This window comes from Lingula anatina, chromosome 5, assembly GCF_051362555.1.
Source record: "Lingula anatina isolate TDL-2025a chromosome 5, LinAna3.0, whole genome shotgun sequence".
In the NCBI taxonomy this organism is placed as follows: domain Eukaryota; kingdom Metazoa; phylum Brachiopoda; class Lingulata; order Lingulida; family Lingulidae; genus Lingula; species Lingula anatina.
Window position 1 is genome coordinate 11,189,736 of NC_141771.1, and position 20,081 is coordinate 11,209,816.

At 36.9% G+C, this 20,081-nt stretch overlaps 1 protein-coding gene across 6 annotated transcripts in view; it reads right to left on the reverse strand.

Annotated features, from left to right (window-relative positions):
- LOC106165240 (uncharacterized) overlaps positions 1–20,081 on the reverse strand; it is a 70,334-nt gene that overhangs the window by 25,521 nt on the left and 24,732 nt on the right. For 3 of the 6 annotated variants that reach the window (XM_013543366.3, XM_087012542.1, XM_087012541.1), the window contains exon 8: positions 9,131–9,293. In XM_013543366.3, the coding sequence (XP_013398820.2) occupies positions 9,131–9,293 (163 nt within the window). Of the gene's footprint in view, positions 1–9,130; positions 9,294–10,182; positions 12,672–20,081 lie in introns of those variants that run through there. The other 3 variants (XM_013543365.3, XM_013543364.3, XM_013543363.3) reach the window with 2 other exon arrangements.

Genomic DNA, 20,081 nt, shown 5'->3' on the forward strand with positions numbered 1-20,081 from the left:
CACCAAAAATGTCTTTATAATACATATTCTTGACTACTTCCATAGCACATTCTGGGGTAGCGCTAACACTCGCCAATTTAGCCGAATGCTAAAACTGTCTTAAATTGGTTAAAGAAAAAGGGCTTGATTTGAGATGTTTTAGCCAAATTATAACCATTTTGATAACAAATTGACAAAAATGTGGTGATTTGGCTAAGTGAAAAAAATTGCTAGCGCTACCCCAGACATTTTATTCACAAGTTGATAAAACAATAGAGGCATTAATTTCAGGGCAGTACACTTCACACTTAGGCAGTACCTTGCACTGTTATCCTTGTAACCTTATGAAATAAATTATTTAGAGGTGGTTTTAATATATTCATAACCAGTGGTGTGGTCTTCACCACACACACTAGGTAGGAGAGGACCATGAACATTCCAATACAGAAATCATTACCATATATTACAAATGATTACACCTACATGGGAGGCTCTACCTGGCACGTCCTGACAGTGTATCCTGGTTTACAGGGGGTGGGGAAAATAAAGAATTTAAGGCTTGTGTTTGGTTGTAGTTCAAGGCCAAAACCTGAGTCTACTTATATTTTTCATACATCACTGTTAGTCCGCTTGCATCGTACTTTGTGTTTGTTTTATATATTAATTTTTACATGAATGGTTAAGGTTACATTAATAACAACATTTACTAACTTACTGCTTATACTGATGTAACAGAAAAAATAAGATTCTCATCCTCAGCAACTATGGCTTAAATCTATTTATAAAATTATCAGATTTAATGAACAAATATCAGAAAGAGATGTGAAACCCCTTTTATTATTTCATAATTATAACCAAGTTTTAAAGTTGAGTGACAAGTGCATCTTTATTAAGCAAAATGGTACCATGCACTCTATAATTATCAAATGGATCAAGATCCAGCCGTACCCAGTTTTCAACAAAACAAAGGGATAAACAGTCAAGGCTCACCAGTCTCATCAGCCTGGTGCTAGTAATGATGAAGAGATTAAAGATACTGATGAAATATGTGATAAATGTTAAGAGATGTTGATCAAGAATGTGATAACTAGTCACCATGAGCTGTTGCACCTACATCTTCCTCCTACTCAGGGTCTTTCGGGTCAACAGAAGTATGTCTAGTGGATTTTTGTCCACTGAGTGGTTTTAAATAGCTACAGCCTTATCTGAAATCTATTAATGGGCATTTTAACATAAAACATCAAGACTTAAGGGTATAAGCTTTAATTTCTTCATCCTTCATCTTTCCGTTTTGTTATAGCTGCAGTGGTTTGAATATAGTGATTTTTTTACTGAAATAAAATCCTGAATGGAGTAGACATGGCCTTAATAACATAACATCTGGCCACAGATCATGGAATTAATAGATGGGAGGCTGACTGTGTAGAAATGGACTCCTGTTAACTCCCCAGCCCAGGTGTGCCTACTATACCACAGATGTCATTTGTTTAGAAGACATTAACAAATGATTGCACCATACTACCACAGGTAGTGCTTTACTCCAGTAAGGTTGCCATAAAACCCAAGGATGAGACTGCCTTTTAGTGAAGAAGTCTGAAAATATGGCATTGGGTTCAGGGAACTGCCTGCAACAATCTCAAAAATGATATTTTTTGACTCCCAGAAAGTCAGTAATCTGCCAATTGTTTGAAAATCTCATTACCGATTGACCAACCAACTGTTCACAGCTCTTACAATGCCATGTAACAACAATGGCAAGGTCATGTCAACAATGACAATGTCATGTCAACAACAATGACAAGGCCATGTCAACAAAAATGGCAATGTAACATAAGCAGTTACTATGCAAATGTATTTCTCTTTACTGATTAATTTCACTAAAAGATTCACACAGCCTCATCTATAACTTTTAACCTTTCCTTTATTGCTTGGGATGTTAAATAGCCTATTTAATGGTTTTACTGTATTCTGCTTCTCAAAGTTGTGAGAAATAAAATGTTATTATTAGCATCATCATTTCTATTATTTTGCCATTATAACACGTGCTGATGAGTTGATAGATGATAATGCATTTCATACTTCATAAATACATAAAACATAATAAAAGAGAAGAAATTTGATCTCAATGAGAGCACAATGATGACAAATAAACAGTACAATATTTAGTCATCAAAATCAGTTCCTATATAATTGAAAGAGGTAACAGGTTCCAATGACAACAATTCCAAATACTAAACATCTCAAAATGAGACCAAATTTTCATTTATGGTAAATGGCAGGCATTTTTAAATCACTGATTTACTTAACTGATGTACTCTGTTTCAACCAAATTGCCCTGAATTTGACACCCTTAAAAACAAGCCTCAGGTATGAGAAATGAGCAATCAAGGTTTATGGAACCTTCACTAATCATCACTAGCCTCTAAAAGCCTCATTCAGAACCTTAATACCCCATTATTAAAATTTCACGGAATTTGAACAGCATATGACACCATGCGTCTATGGCATTTCTAAATTATGCCTCACGAAAGTTCTAATTTCCAGTTTACTAGGGCGCATTCTAAAATTGTCCCAGACAGGAAGAAAAGTTTGCGGTGAAATAAAGAGAGGTTAGTATACACTTCGTAATAATGAGGGAGGGGGGGGCAGTAATTTGACCTCCATTAAAAGGGCAACATATTTGAAACACGTTTGTTATCAACATTTAGCATAAAACAATCATTTTGTGACAAAGGCCTAGGTAGCATGGAAAGTTCACGGAATATCATAAATGATTAATTTCAGTGGAACCATGTCGAAGACAGCGTATTATATGAATAAAAACATACAGACAATAATCACTATCATTTACAGGGAAATCGGAGGGACAACATATCCGAATACGTAGTTGCTTACATCTAATACTGAAATCTTCATCTTTCAGCATGGCCAAGGGTACCATTACAGGTTTACAATGACCCAACCCCGATGTTTCTATGACCGACAAATGCATGTTGACCAAGTTGTAGATGAACAAAAATCACTACCATTAGTTATTTAAAAGAATAGGACCTCACTTTCAAATTTTTCCATACCATGTTCAAATTCTAAACAACCATTTGCAAACATGTTTTCAAACTTAAATGTCCCATTATTGGCCTATAATGAAACACGACTACTATGATCTGGATTCAGAATAGTAAAAGGTCTTTTTTGGGAGGAAACAAAATTACTGTCATTTATAAGGACATGACGCATTATCTTACTCCAATACTAAAATAGCATCAGAAAACAGGATAAAAAGGTAGTATTTATGGTAAAATGTAGAACCCTACATACATTTCTACAAATGTCATTGACATTACTCTATGTTTTTGGTCAAATAACATTGGGGAACAAGACTATAATTATAGTTGTTTGGAAGAACAGAAGACAACAGTCATGAATACCATGAAAATGTCATTACTCTGGCTAAGACTAAAGATACAGACTGAAATGGCCATACTGAAAAATAGTACTACAATCAGCTTTTGGAGGTAGTCTCTTTTTACAATAAAAAATATTCATAAGTTTTGAATGGAATTCTTAATTCTCAACTGAAAACTCTGACAAACAACTTTGACAGTAACTTTTATCAAGTGCAATCTCATTTAATTTCTTCACATGCAGAGAAACAATTAAAAGCTTCCAAGTCAAACGCCCTGTTATTATCTCTCAACCCTCGGAGACTTGTTGGAAACACTTTCATAATAATAATTAATATTTCAATCCCATACCACACACAATGGGAGTTACTGATTAATCAACCTTCCTAACCAGGTGCATTTAAAAAGCCATATACTGCACGGAGATGTGGAGATTCGTTGAACTAAAGAGTTAACCATTATGACATCAAAAGGTCCAGTAAACAATGGCGTACCTTATTAATTAACCTGTATAATGACTTCACACCAGAGACGAGTGCACTAAGAAGAGAAGGCGTATAGACTGGGCTTTATGATGGTGGAATGCGGGGTGATATGAACCAGCTTGTACCTTTCAGCTGTACCAGAAGTCAATATGGCTTAACATACGCCATTTACACCCTTTATTTCTATGAGAAATATGAACTGGGATGACCCTGCCATTTAGTGAAAAAGTCTGAAAACAAAATGGAAATCTGACAATATTCAGAAAAATCTCATCCCTGTATAAAACGTGTCCTTAGGTTTACAGTTCTACTTGTAAATTTTAAAAAGTAACTTTGATACATAAATATGTAAAACAGCTACATTCAAAATCACTACCATTTTTCTGCGTGTCTGTTATGCTATTGATAGAATAAATTCAAGTGCTATTGCTGACATTATCACATATTAAAATCATGTACTAGTAACACTTATCCCTCAAGTGACATCGAATTACTTATTTGCGTGTTAGAAGGAAGCAGTTGAAAAATAACCCTCAACACATTTTTCATTTGAATAAACCAAATAAATTCAAGTGTTACACTTAACAAGTACCTGAACTTCTTTACAAATACTATAAGATCATGCAAATGTCAGTTAACAGGTCCTCCCTTCTTTTTGACCTGCACATCTGGGCTCTTTCCTAATCTTATATCTTGTATTCCAGCTATCTGTTAGGCAATCAATTTAGAAATGATTGGACTGATTTGAAAATTTTACATAAAAATGTTAAATTTAAAAATACCCTTTGAAGAATTTTTCTTTATTACCCTTACTCTTGATAAAATACCATTTCAAAGCAAAAGTCCACATCGCTATTAAAAAGAATTTTAAAATAATATAAATGTTAATAGCAAAAATATGTATATAAAAAAATCAAGGTTATCCATGTCTATCTGACCCCATACTCTAAATGACATGGGGTGTCTGACATCTAGCCAAAATTCAGAAGACAAGAACTGATGGGCACCGTCCCAACTTCAGTGGATGCCCAGAAGTCAGAGCAGCGCACAAAGAGGGCACCTCTATGTATAATTCATGCCTCTATGTCCAGGGTACTGCTCTTTTCTCTGTATTCAAAACATACTACAGGGACCCTTGTTGCATCTATAATCATCATCTCTTCTTGAGAAAAAAATAACATGAAAAGAGGGCACTTCAAAGAGGTATGGTACAGCTGTGAAATAAAGTCCCCATTTTAGTATTTTCAGATGCAACTTGGTTTTCAAAACTTGCAGGAATGATTAACAACTGTCACAAATCATAAACTACTGGAAATCATTAGATGTCCAATTGGGGTATTAATCAGAAAAACAGTTTTTGACCCAGTGGAAAAAATATGACCAAGCTTCCAGTGAGGTCAGATAAAACAGATACATAAAGCTCAACCCTATGCACACTGTATCCCGCTTCTTTGACACTTCACCTTTCCTTGTGATTAAAAAATAGTTTCGGGCCAAAAGTTTACAATTATGAATTATATTAAGATGGTGTGAATGTTAATATTACCCATAAGAAATTATATACAAATTTATTTAAAAAAAATCAAAAAAAAATTATCCACATCAATCTGACCTCATACAGTCATGCTCTTGCTGATGTCGCAGGTGCATGCACATGATATTGAGCAAAAATTCAAACGATGAAAAAAGAGATAAGCAACACTAGAAGATACAAATCTAACAATACAAAATATCAAGTCAAGATATTTCAATTGGAATTTATGACAGATGAAGATGGATATTTTACAGAGAGTTTCCGTGTGCAAAGGGCATTGTTATAATCTCATATTATCATATAATATGTGTAGAGTGCACAATCATGACATTCCCATTTGTGTGTCCTACATGAGTTGTACCCATACAGTTAAAATGGTTTTAGAAAATAGCTTCTGATTCATCAGTCCTATCATGAAAACAATAAAATTTAATAGATAAACCAAATTTTACTGAAGTCAATGCACTGTTTAAGTCAACTCATAGAATGGTGGGTAAACAAGTAAATGGGATTATTTATGTCAACAGTAAGATTGGTATTTGTTTGTATTTTGTAAGGATGTCTGTCATAAACAAAGGAAAACAAAAATAGCATTTGAGGTCATCTGCCAAAACATTTTGTATTCCAAATAAGGACACAGGATTTCTGGACAACAATTCATGTCTGTAGTTCAAAAAGAAGGTAAAAGCTGGTCAGTAAACAAAAGCCAAAAACATTTCAGAAAAAATTATGAATATGTAGCTATTCTTGTGGTCAACCAACAACTTCAGTTTGAATTCAAAATACAGACACAATAGTCAATGGTCCAAGAGTACTATAAAAAGTTCAATGCTGTCTGTGAAATGAAAACAAATCCATCAAAAGTCCAAAAATGGCCACCTGTTGTTATTTTTGTGGTCACTTTCCAGAATTAATTTGAATTCAAAAAACGGACAACATGTCCTTAGCTCATTCAACGAGAACTTCAAAGATGTCCGTAAAATGAAAACAAATAGAGAACAAAAGTAAATCTAGACATCTGTGTCTTGACAAAAATCTTACTCATCCTATCACTGCCAGGACAAATTGCTGATAGGGCTTATTTCCAATGAAAGCATTGTTCTACTTAGACCGATCCAACTCCATAGGGACTCTTGCTAAATGCAAATAAATTAAGAGATTAACACACCTCTGCTTGACTAAAATACAAAAAAAGTTGTTGATCTTAAAAGTACATTGGAAACAAGAGGAGATGTGAAAATCTATTCATCTGACCGTATTCAGCAAAAGTCCCCAAAGAGTTGGATCGATCTTCATAAAAGAATAGTTTCATTGGGAAGGAACTCATAGACAACCATCCATGATATCAGGATTAAAATTGGATACTGTCATTGTCAGTCAATAATTATACTATAAAATAGCTTAAATATAATTCTGGTCCCTTTGTGACTAGGTATGTTCCTGATAAAAAGTTGAATTACTTCTGGTTTTTGGTTGGAAAATTTATGAACCTGATGTGCTTTACTTGATTCAAACAAACAAATCCAACAAATCATCAAACAAACAACAATGCAGACTAAAGCATACAGGCTTACCTGGCTTACTAATAGACATATAAATAATCAAACACCCATGAAAACAAGCAAATAAATAATACATCAATCTGAAGTACGCAGAGTTTAGGAGTACAGGTTGGACGAGGTGAGCAGATAGGGGACAGTTCTCAAAGTTACCACATGTGCGGAACAGTTTGGAACCGCCTTCTCTGATGAAGAGCGACTGACTCATATACCTTTAGTTTTAGGGGCAGCATAACATTACAGTGTTGTCCCTCTTGGTCTCTAATCTTGTGTGAACATAATAAATCATCCAAAGCAGAAAAGTGAAAACTCCTTTTCATGGTTTACGATAAAAGCTTCATCATTTTAACTATTACTTTTCCAGCAGGGGTTGACATAAATCATCCTTTGAAAAATGCTTACACAATGTTAAGTACCTGGGGCTGAGTTCTCCTCCTGTTGCTTATCTCATACCTGTCAGTGCTTTTACTGTTTGTCTTTTCACACTTATGCACATCATACAGATAAATAACCATTTTGTATTATAACTTAATGGGAAAATTTAAATGTCCTCACATATTTGTTTCTTTTCCTAACTGCACACATTATAAATCATACTTCAAAAGAAAACTGACTTTTCTTTTTATTTATTTATTTATTTTTTTTTCAAAGTAAACACCAATCTCAACAGGTGTCAGATTTACAGAACCATTTTGTGTTAATACATCAAGCAACCGCCAAAATTGACTAAATTTTTCAGGTCATAAAGTGTCCCCCAAAACGGTCATTTCAAACCTTATAATTATACTTCTGTTAACTGTCAGCGCTGTTTGAATTCAATACCCAAAACATTTCAAATTCTGCATGAGTGACAATGCATAAAAGGTGCTGCTTCAATTGAAGATATTCAATTTCCTACAAATTCTGTATCTTTACAGCAGGAGCAGCCTTCCATGCTATGGTATTAAATATCAGTTAAACATAAACAATTACGTAGTTAGAAAATCTGAAAAGTTCAAAATGATTCTGGAAAATTTTTGGCCATCCTAAAGTTCCAACCTTGTTATCTGAATTGAACTAAACCTCTCAGTATGGTACCTTTTAAGATGACCCTTCTTAATATGACTGCCCCTATAACTAGCTAGAATTGAAGATGTAATTATTTAGGAACCATCAAGAAATGACTAAAATCTTATCCAGCAATTATATCTAAATTGCGACTAGACACCGAAATGCACCAGCACATACTGTCTAAGACTTGAACATCACAAATTAAAGCAATTATGGCTCTTAGTTATCCTAAGATATGGCTCCTGATCGTCTGTCCTGTGTGTCATGCCCTCCGTAAGCCTGGTGTGTCCACTTTATCAAAAGTTTGCTCATTAAATACCCTCTTAAAATCCAGGAGGGGTAAAATTATCAGCCCCAAAGATTAAATCTATTTTCACATAAGGGTCATTTATAAAAGTGGGAGCTTGGTAATTACTTGCAAATCTGAAACATCAACTTGCTGTAACATCTTTTTTTTTTTTAGATTTCTCTTAAATAACTAATTTTTATTCATAAATGAGCCTTAATTGCTACATAAACTTATATGTGGTATTTTTTCAAGTGCTGCCAACAAAAGACTGATTAATAAATCCATCTGTTCTAATTTATTGAGCAATAAATGTAAGTTTAACTTTCACTATTAAAAAAAAATTAGATGGAAAAAAGTCCACTCTTCAAAAGCTATCAAGTTGTTTTGACGGTTTATCTTGGACTCTATATCAATCCTGCAATAGTACTGATTTGAAAATACCTCAAGAATGTGAAGAATTTGTTTAGTCCCAAGATTCAAAGTGCTCCTGGGGACAAGATGACATCTTATTAGATAAATGGAAGAAACAGTTTTATCTTGATACCGCTACATGCCATGAACCAACAATGCATCCCCCCAGCCATGTATATATCAACCACAAGTATGAGAGCCTCTCTCAGCTAACGTGTCTCAAAAAAAAAAATAAAATAATAAAAATAATGGCGAGATACCTTGCAATAACACTCTAGAGAAGAAAAAGGTCTGATATCAGCCAAGATAAAGACAAATTTCATACCTTAGGGGGGGTTTGGAAATTTCGCGAATTTTTCAACTGAAAACCAAAATGCTAAAACATGTGAAATATTGAGAAAATGGGAACTTTTTCTTACCTTCTCTGGAAGGCGGACATTTTTCTTTCCCTGCAGCTTCTGTCTAAGATGGCTGTCCGAGATGGGCCGGGCGTTCTTGTTAGGAACTCGGAGGAGGGCAGAGGCACCAGTATGGTACCCAATATCTGAAAGACTTTGACTTCTTTCTCTGTAGCTTTTCCTCCTGTGTAGAAAACATCAAAATCATTTGAAAATTGACGTGAAACTAATGAGAAAACTCAAGGTGCATTTGATATACAAAGCAAAGTAATGTCAGGGAGTTTGCTATCTTCCATATCATTGCTTTTTTAAAAACTAAGTAAAATCTGGTGGCATGATAATATTACAATTATATTCTGTGCATTAAGTATTAAAATAATATTGTTTTTATTGTATTTATTGTATTTATTTTTTATTTTATTTTTATTTTTTAGTTCAAAATGTTCAGACAGTCAATTCAAATTCAGAAATTGTCCGTGGTGTTATTAATGCCATGCAGAGTAAGCAGAAAACTGCAATTATAAAGCCCAAAGCAATGATTTTGTCAAAGGAACAGTCAACAAACAATGTATGCAATTATGTAAAAAAATATCTTGAATAAAATAAGAAATCTATTCATCAGCCCCAAGGAAACTATTCACAAACCAACATCTAAGCTTGTTTTGTGTCAGCTTTAAAGAAGATGAGCACATTTAGACTTCTTAATCATGCTTATTAGTCTATGATGTAAAATTTTTACATATTTCCCTTAAGCTTAATACCTTTATACCTCAAAATAAATTAGGGGCACAGGTAAGTCAGCCAATGAAACCTGTTTTAATATACTATGCATACAATAATAACTAGAAGTGAGCAGGAAAGGTGATCAGAATAATCTTAAGTTTCAGAAAACTGAAAGCAAGCAAGCAACACTGTAAATTTTAGTCCAAAATTAAGGCGGCCCTAAATCTTAAAATGATGTATTTAAAATACATCTTTTCAGGTCTGAGTGTAGTTAGGAACTTCATTTTCTAGTAGACAAACTGAGTTTCAATGTAGTTTATGCTATGTGTTAACAGATTATTTCTTATTACCTTGGTGTTGGGGTAGAGCTCCGACTACACAAGCTCATAGTTTCCATGCATGCAGAGTTCGGCGCACTGACACCGCTGTCGTTCAAACTCTGATTGCTTCCGCTATGCAACGATTCACTTTTAGGAGATGACGTTGACAGAGGACGAGGAAAGTCTGACTTTGAAAAAGCCGTCTGCCCAAGAGACGTATCTAAGAGGGAGAGAGTGGCACTAACATCATGGATCCCCTCATCGGGCGATAGCAAGGCATTTGCCGCTACTGAAGATGGCGCCTCCTCCACAATAGTGGTCAGAAGGGCCGAGGTGTCCAGACTTTTTGAAGGGCTGACATCATCATGATCTGGAAGCCAAGGATAAAGCTCACTCTGAGCTGTATGGCTGTCTATATCTCCCTCTTGATCATTTTCATTTTCTTTTTCTGACTCTTCAATAATTTCCATACTGTCCTGGTTTTCACAATCAACAATATCTGCGTTGTGAAATGTGAGCGTAGTTTCACAATCATCTTCAACTTCTTCTTCATCAATGGCCTCTGCTAATGTAGCTTCAACAGTTTCTGATCCTTCTAAACATGCCCCAACATTTTTCCTCTCATCATTTTTCCCCTCGATCTTTGTGCTTTCTAATTCTTCAGCAGGGTCACTTGCCTTTACCTGGTCACCATTAGAAGAGACTGTGACCAGTCGTGACCCTTCAGATACATCTTGACCATTGTCGCCAACTTCAGGCTTCTCTTTCAAATTTTCTATTCCAGATAGCTCATTCTCCTTACTATCCAATATCTTTGATTTTTGAGTCGATGTTTCACCTTCTTTATTTTCTGGATGGTCAGCCTCCACTTTTGGCATACTGACCGGTGTGGTCACTTCATGGTGGACAGGTGGAGGGTCACTCTGGCTTGACCACACGCTAGCCAAGTCCACATCCTCTACCCACTGCTTGAGGCGCTCCAGACGCGACACTCGGTTAAATCTTCTTGACGAAGCTGAATTTGTCTTCTGTGGAAGTTCTAAGTTATCATCATCGCCATGGTGATTCCCTAGCGCTAGATCTCTATTCCTACGGCGTAAAACTGCGCCACCTACGTGTTCTCCTGTGAACTCCATGTCATTGTCACTAGTTGCTTTCCTGTGTTGTTTTCCCTTGTTGAGGCGACAGTTAGTGCATAAAATTTTACTCTCAAACTCACCGCCATCTGCTGCCACGTATTTCCTCACTTTACAGTGGCAGCTTTTGGGTGACCACCTTGGTTCTGTTTTTTCTGCATCATCAGTTTGTTCGTTATCTAAATCATTAACTACTAACCTTCTATTTTCTGTCTGAGACTCCACTTTCTCTTTGCTCAAATCCAAACCTGTGTTCTCCACCTTGTCTCCCTCATGATTTTCATCACCTCCTTTATGCATGTACATTTCAACTTCTTTATCATTGTCGCTCTCGCTCTCCAAATCATTTTTGGCATTTGAAATCCCGCTGTCGGATTCCTTATCAGAGTCCCTACTATTCATATGATCCTCTTCCACTGTGGTTGATGCAGTCGGGGGCAATGGAGACTCGGCTCCGTCAGACATCTCCTCAATCCCGCTCCCTGCGCTCTTGGGGTCTGAATTGTTCAACATCAGATCTGCACCTATATTCAAAAAGTCCATGGCAAGGTTCAGCTTATTGTGATTGGAGACCCAGTCGCGAAGCCTCTGCACATTAGCACTGCGTTTTCTCCCTTCTTTTTCCATAGTCACACAGGGGTGATAATTATCTATATATAATACCTATATATCGATGTAATCAATAGTGTCTATTTTGGATTATAACACTGATAATGAAATGGTATCAAGTTTCTCCTTGTTGATAATGGCTCGCTCCGTCAGGAGAGAGAGTGTGTCATGTTGCCTGCCTGTGTCTGATATAATAATATAAATTCCCCCTCAGGTTGTAAAAATGTATACCTCGGCAGATCTGACTGCTGATTACAAAGTGCACTCTCCAACAAAACTAGATGTTGATGTTGTTATAGTTACAGTCACTGCACACAACAGGGGCCAGTGAATGACAACAGCAGCAGCAGTAGTCCTTATGTTCAGTTCAAATCACAAAATAATTCTCCTCTTACACTGGTCTGACATCAATAATCATAGAAGTCCCTGTCCTGTCTTGTATGGTGTACAACTGACAGGTAAAGGTATGCTCCCCAGTTTAAGACTCCTCAGTCCTTAATATTATGATGATACACACACAATCTCAGTTAAAGCAGTCCTGTCACAGCAGTGTGTATACAGGCGTCCACTTCCTTTCCTATCTCTTTTCTGAATGACGGCTCCACTTACAGAGAGAGATGAGAGGAACACTGCCCCGTCACCCGAGAAGACCTGTGTAGTAACTTAGTCAGGTATGAAACACACTGCTCGCCTGATTACACCGCAAATGACCACAATCTGTCATCCCTCAACAGTCTCTTTGTCGCCACCGCAAGTGCCCCTGTGCTTTAACCTTGGTGCCCCTGAGTATGGATACCTAATGACAATCAACACACCTGGCTTGTGTGTTGGGTGATGGGGCCCTGGAATGTGGATTGTGATGACAATTATGTGGATGCTCCCTTGAAGTATTAAGCCAGACTGGGATGGAATCTTCGAGATAAAATCAAAAAAATTTTTTCACTTAGATTGGTGGCAATCTTTTTATCCTCTTCGCATCAACAAGTCTTGCGAAATCACCTTATAGATTGCCTGAGTGACGTATCTGCTTTTGTTTTTTTCCTGACAATAAATCTACTGAAGACAATATGTGGGAGCACCTGTTTGTTTAGATACACCTGCTGATTAGTTGTTCTTTTTATCACCGAGATTTAAAATTGACAAGGTAAGTTGTCAGAGCCCCGCAATAAATTTACTGTCCAGTTCGCGTATTTATCTCACAGGTCAAAATCTAAGTGGTTTTCTATGTCTTCAGGCGATGTTGCAGATTTTAAAAGTTATTTTGATATCCCCACTAACATGAAATTTGTGTACGATTTCATCACAGTCCTGTTTGTCAACCCTCATATCCTGTCGTCAGAAGATTAGCAAAAGACTACCACAAGCCTGCTAATACATTAATCTAGTTTACAGGTATTTCAACACAGGCAAACAGGAATACTGTCTCTTTTATGGGGGCCAATCCCAGCAAATGTGTCTCTCTTTCCCTCATCAAATTCTCCCTGCGTACGCTCAGGAATTTTGCCACAGGAATCGTTCCGGTTGCGGTCCTCCTACTTGAAATTTAGGACTTCCCAACAAATACCCAGTTAAATGTTTGTTGATGGGGTTACGGAAAGCTTCATCAGTATGGTTCCCTATGCAAATCAGTCAACGTCTACGAGGACAAGTGAGGACTCTTGTTGTTCGTGACGTAAATTGATGAAACCCAGGTGCTTAATGGCCAGAGAAGTTCTTTACTCGAAAATCTGATCACTGCTTTTTTGAAAACTTCCACAAAGAACCAAATGCCCAGAGATACAAGTGAGTCTCGTATCATATATCCAATAATACTTCAAGTGTCAATACTCTGGACCTCAAGAAAACCAACTGATATCCATAGACAATTCAAAGACATGCATCTGCAAATACCTGTAGAAATACTTATATGTACATCCCACCTATAATCCCCATTTATTCCCAAGTCTTTTCATCTAAACTGGACAAGAAAGCATCCTCCATGGCAGTCGCCTTACATTTGTACTTTCAGTCTCAGACAAAGGTAAGCACATACGTCCAGTCCAGGTCCAGTCTTGGTCAATGTGGGAGAGCCAAGTCCAGATAAAAAAAACAGATAAAAGTTTTCTGTCTTATACAAGTAATCACATCTGTGATAGATGGTAGGCTGAGAAAAGTGAGCTAATGTCCTTCTCAGCATGCGTGCTAGTGGACGCTTACTCAATCAAACTCGTCTCCAAAGAAAACCATGTTTTTTCCTCCCAAAATAGTCTTTGTTTCTTTAAATTGTTTTTCTTGCTGATGATTCAAGACCATCAATATGTCTAAAATATCTTTCAGTCTAATTTTTTTTTTAATCTCAAGTCCCTACATCTAGAGCTGTCATGGGTATAAATTTGTCACTTAAATTAGATATCTCCTAAATGACCCAAACTGTTAGCTGAAAGGTAATAATTCCCAGTATGCAAAAGACCTCTCAGTTTCGTTCACTCTCACACGAACAGACCACATGCCAATGCACACATGTGAAGTGACCACTGGTTAAACAACGCTTGACCATAGGTCACTGCTGCCTAATTACTTTAACCTGTGTCATCTGGGACGGTCAATGTCAGTCAGCTGTATCATAATGCACATTACACGTTAATTAATTCAAATAATGTGCCTGAGAAATTAGTAAGGATTTGCCAGTTAAATAATGAAATGTCAGGAATGTTCTTAAAATTGAGCTATGATCATCACAAGATTATATTATATTCATTATGCTGTGATTTCGCTTAAAGTGCTACTTAGAAATCATAACTGTCTCTGCAGTGTAGAATATGACTCCTATTAAACCAGATCAGCAGTGTTGAAACAGTATAGTTATGAAACACAACAACACTGGAATAAAAAGATCCCTGTGTCAGGGTGTCACCAAAATGCGTCATTTATCTCTCTAGCTGTCATAAAAGCTGCTTCCGTAACCACCACGGGAAGTTTTCAGGCAGCTGCAGCTTGCGTGTTTCTCTCCAAATGTCACCAAGTTTGGAAAAGTCAACTGTCACTATATAAAACCTAGCAGGTGCTGTTCATTTTATTGTTTGTTTTTCATCATAATTTTTTTATTACTATTTACAGAACAACGTAAAATTCAACAAATTGCTATGAAAAAATGTTTTTCAGTGGTCATTCATATCACCGTTTCTATTCTGTGTGCCTTACTGTATATATAATTTTTACATAAAGTACTATGCACTCTCAGTGCACCAGTGCTGACTTTGCAGTGACAGCAGTACTAAGATTCAAAATAAATGAAAGATGTCACTGCTTGGACAATGCCAGCCAATCAAAGAGTATCACAGCCAAGTGGGCGGTCACTTCTAGTCCAGCCGTATGGTCAGTCACTGACCATCATCAGTTACAAAGGCTAGACCTGTAGGTCTGAGAGGGACACTGCTTCACTCCACCCACTTCTTCTGACTCTCCCATCAATCAAATTGGTAGCCCCTCCCACTTTTCTAGTTGCCCAATCAATCACCATGGCTACACTTCTCTCTCCTCAACATGGCAATGACAGTGATGGTTTTAAAGAAAGTAAGGCAAAACTGGGCAGGGCTTCTGTGCTGCCCACTCTTTGGAAATAATAACCATTTGTCACATCTACAGCCCCTCCACTTGGCTGAGGCCAGTGACGAGCCATCAATCACGGCACCTTGAAGGAGAGAGCAGTGGAAGGTGCCGGGTGTCACATGCAGATGAGGCAGGGTCTTAATGACACTGTGGTGGGCCACGCTGGAGACATTAAGTGAGAACATGATGATTATCATGCAAAACAAATGCAGCAAGCACTTGTTCATTTACTGTTAATTGTGAGATTTAATACATTTTCTGTAAGACAAATTTTGTTGCAATGCTTGGTGTATTTTAAAGCTTCGGTTAAAGGTTATCTTAATTGCTGCAGTTATCTAACTTGCAATTTTTTTATTTAAAAGAAAAAGTTTAATGACACTATTACAAGACTTTGTGCACCCCCTTGCGTCTTTTCATATCTCCTCTTCATACCCTCCCTCTCTCTCTCTCCCTCTCTCTCTCTGAAGTAGGTCAATGTGAACAACATACAAGTACTTGTCCTTTCAAATTGGTTACATTATCACACATAAGAACATTTTTGTGGTTAATGTGTACCAAGGGTCTCTTGAGCCCAAAATAATCAAGTCCATGCCTTCTATCTTGTCCTTGGCCTGGTCTCATAATAACTTGCACGTTAAGACCAAAAGTTTGTCAAAACTTTAACACCAAATTATTATTTCATTGTTATTCCAGTCTTGCCCATAATAAAACAGTATTAGTACACTTCTATAAAAAATCCTATCTGTTTCATAAACAGAAAAATATTACTTAATATGTTTTAGAGTCAATACCACAAATTTATCCCAAATTCAACTACACCATAATTTTCAAACAAATGATATAATACAGCTCTGATGCAGAATTCCAAAAGAGCAAGAGAACCAGAAGGCACAACCACACCAGCACCAGCAAGCCCATCATGCCAGCAAATATACAGCCGGAGGTGACAATATCATCACCACTATCAGTGCCATTGACGTCAACTGCTAGGTGTGACAAACTTGGCAACAACTCTGGTATCAATCACACATCATTGCCTATTTTGGGCACAGTGTTTCTGGTGGGATTGCCTTTCCAATATTGTGATTTGAGTTTTATCTTTAACTGAGAAAAATATCTTTGGTTTACTTCCAAAATAATACATGTATTAAAAGAGATCATTTGTATCATAAACTAAACTGATGGCATCTGACAAATTGCTACAACTTTTATGCAGAAAATGTTTAAACCTACTAGACATTTGTAGTCCATCTGAATTAAATATTTCATAAGAAGAACAAAAGCTAAGTTTTAAACCAAAAATAACTTTACTTCAGTGGACCATTATGCAACTGAAGTAGACTAACACTTCCAGTCTAAAAATGAAAACTAAATTTGGTTTCTAATTCTGTCCCTAGGGACTTACAGTATTTGAACTGTAACAGTACGGTAATGTGCCAAGCATTTCGACGGGCCCAGTCAATCCAACCACAAAAATTATTTTATAAAATTAATTTTTCTGGGCTCAAACAATTAGTCCATACGTCAAAATCATGGGACAGAATTTTTTTCTTGTTCCGATTGTTCGACCACATCGTCGACAAGACTCGGTAAATTTTCAAGCCAGTGAAATAGATGCTGCATGCCTCGGCCCTTTGTCAATTGTTGTCCTTTCAATAGCTCTCGTCAATGAGGGAGAAACAATTAACTGAAGATCTAATCTGGAAGCATGACGTACCTGTCTTTTCCTTTGTCCCCGATGACAATAATAGTGCTTATAGACATACAAATTTTGCTAATTAAGCAGACTTGCCCTCGCTGACTGATTCATCACGCCCGTAACTGGGGAGGGGGGGGGGGGTAAAAAAAGGTCTATTCTGGATGAAACCAAATATCGACAGTGGGTAGAATACGTCGTAAACACCTTCATATAGACCATATATCCCGTTTGCTAGCAATAAAAAGTTTGGGAAGAATAAGCAATTTATTTTCAAGTTCGATTGAAATATATATGCAGATGGGGAAACGTTCTTGAAGTCAACACCGCAAGATCTTACATTTACTACAATCGACCGAAAGATCAGCGGGATCGACCACCCAGACTTCTTGGCGCCAAATACCACGCGCTGTCAAAATCTGACGAACACGTGTCGCTGTTCACCTACATGGATAACTGATTTGTCAACAATAAAAATTACGTCTTCCTTAACTCCATGGGAGCTTCATAGAGAGTTCCACTGGGTATTAACGTTACCTGTGAGTCACTTTCTATTTCCCCAGATGCATGAAATGTTGATAATATTTAGCGTAATCCACGACGAACTCCATTCCTGTGACCCCCCTCCCCCAAAATGGGACCGTCTTCATTAACATGTGGTTTGCGCTATGCTGGAGCAGGCCAGATAAAAGCAGTCTCTCATTTCTGCATGTGCTCAATTCTCACGTCAAATTATAAATGCACCTGTTTTGTGAAAATTATGGCAAGTAAATGCTTTTTTTACGTTCGGGTTGTATCAGTGGGGTTTTCAATATGCACCGTGGTTTGTGCACAGCGAGAGTATATAAGTAAGAAAATCGGAAGAGTGCAAGCAAGATACTGTATGTCTATCGGCACAGATACGCTCCGTATTTTGCCTTTTCTCAATATGTTTTTATATGACATGCTTTTTAAATAAAATACTTAATAGTAATTTGAAGTTACACTGATTTCCGTTTGAGTACCAGTTGGTATTCTTTGATACGGGTGATTGAATTTTCTTCGGAAGTACGTACGTCTACGCCTTGACGCTGAGCAAGCCTTGCGGGTTGAAAACAACTGATCTCAGACTGGTAAAAAATTTCAATTCAGTTGATTTCAGTTGTCATATTAAATTCAAATAGGGCGTACGTAAATCACATAACTGGTTTAAGTCCACTAAAGCTACTGGTTTCAAGTATAAGTGACCGGCCTTTGTTTACAACACCTGTCTCCGGGCAAATACTCGTCCCACTTGTGAAGCACATCATGAAAGTGATCGTTGGTGAGGGAAATATATAATTAAAAATTATAATTGTCGTCTTTTTTAATGTTAAGTAATGTTAGCACATATTATACACAGCAAAATAAGATTTCAGGAGGATAAAACATGCCTGAAACACGTGTTAGGCGAAAATTGCGGCTTATCTTGTGTAACACTTCCGGTAAAATGCAACACTTCCGGAAAGATGGACGTTTTGGCAGATGCCCCTAACAATCCGACGATATCAAAGGTTTCCATTTGCTGTATTTTAATCAATTCGACCAAACTGACATTTCCATGAAATTAATTAATTAATCTTGGTCGAATTGTTTGGCATATTACCGTAAGGTTCCATTTCTAAACTAAAGAATCTTATTGTACACAGCCTTTCTCTTTAAGGTAAGCGGGCAAAAGAGGCATTAGATTGGTTTGTTATAGTTAGATATTGGCTTCTTATGTTTAGACAATTTTTTCAAACCATTCCCTGGGACAATACATAATAAGTTAAATCATTATAAATTAATGTGTATCATATTGTTAAGAAATGATCACTAGAGAATCTCGTCACACAACAACTATGTAGAGGTGCAGGGATGGATATTAAATACACCAGCCTAGAGACTCTATAACCAAATATAGTAACAAGGACAACTGTCAGCGCCACTAACAACATTCCTGTTTGTCTGAGTGCCCGCATTATCCATTATTTCCCACTATTTTTACCTCTGCCAAGAAGGACAAGTCTTTGTTTTTGTTGGTTTGTTATAATAATTATTTAACAGCTGAACCTAAAAAGTTATGTATGGATTTTGATCAAATTTTCAGGCTTGCTCAAAAAAGATTAGATTTTGTTGATTCATTTTTTGACAATCAATGACTTTGGCCCCATCAAGAACAGGAGACTAACTAGTCCGAGGGTCAAATATGGTGACCCATTATAATGCTTGCTGTCTAATCTGCTTATAGACACAGGGAGGCGAGATTGTGTACACAGCGTGTTTTGACCAGTTGTATACTTGTTATATGTATGTACATATTTGTAAAGTCTAATGAACATATTCATATGGAGTTTAGACTTAAAATAAATGTATTTTTTTATTTTTTGATTAGATATCCCATACAATCCCAAGTATCTCATAAGATTGGCCATATTTGATCGCATTCACAATGAGTTGAGCCAGGCTTTACAAATCCTGGGGACTAAATATGGCGGACGTACATGAAAGAAATACCGCCTAATCTTTTAATAGTCTCTCCGCCTCTCACACGCCTCCCCATGTGTCGTCCCAATGGAGCCGAGATTTAATGACTGTCCCCCCGCAGGGACGACGTGTGGCGAGGCGTGTGAGAGGCGGAGAGACTATTAAAATATTAGGCAGTTTTTCTTTCATGTACGACCACCATATTTAGTCCCCAGGATTTGTAAAGCCTGGCTCAACTAATTGTGAATGCAATCTTTGACACTCGGAATAGTTAGTCCCCTATTCTGAATGGGGCCTTAGCAAATATTGACAGTAGATTTGCCTTGGAGAAGGTCTGTCATCTCCAGGTGTTCTTCTAGTTTCCTTTTTTTATAACAAACAATACTGATAAACCTGAAAGTGATATATCTTCAAGC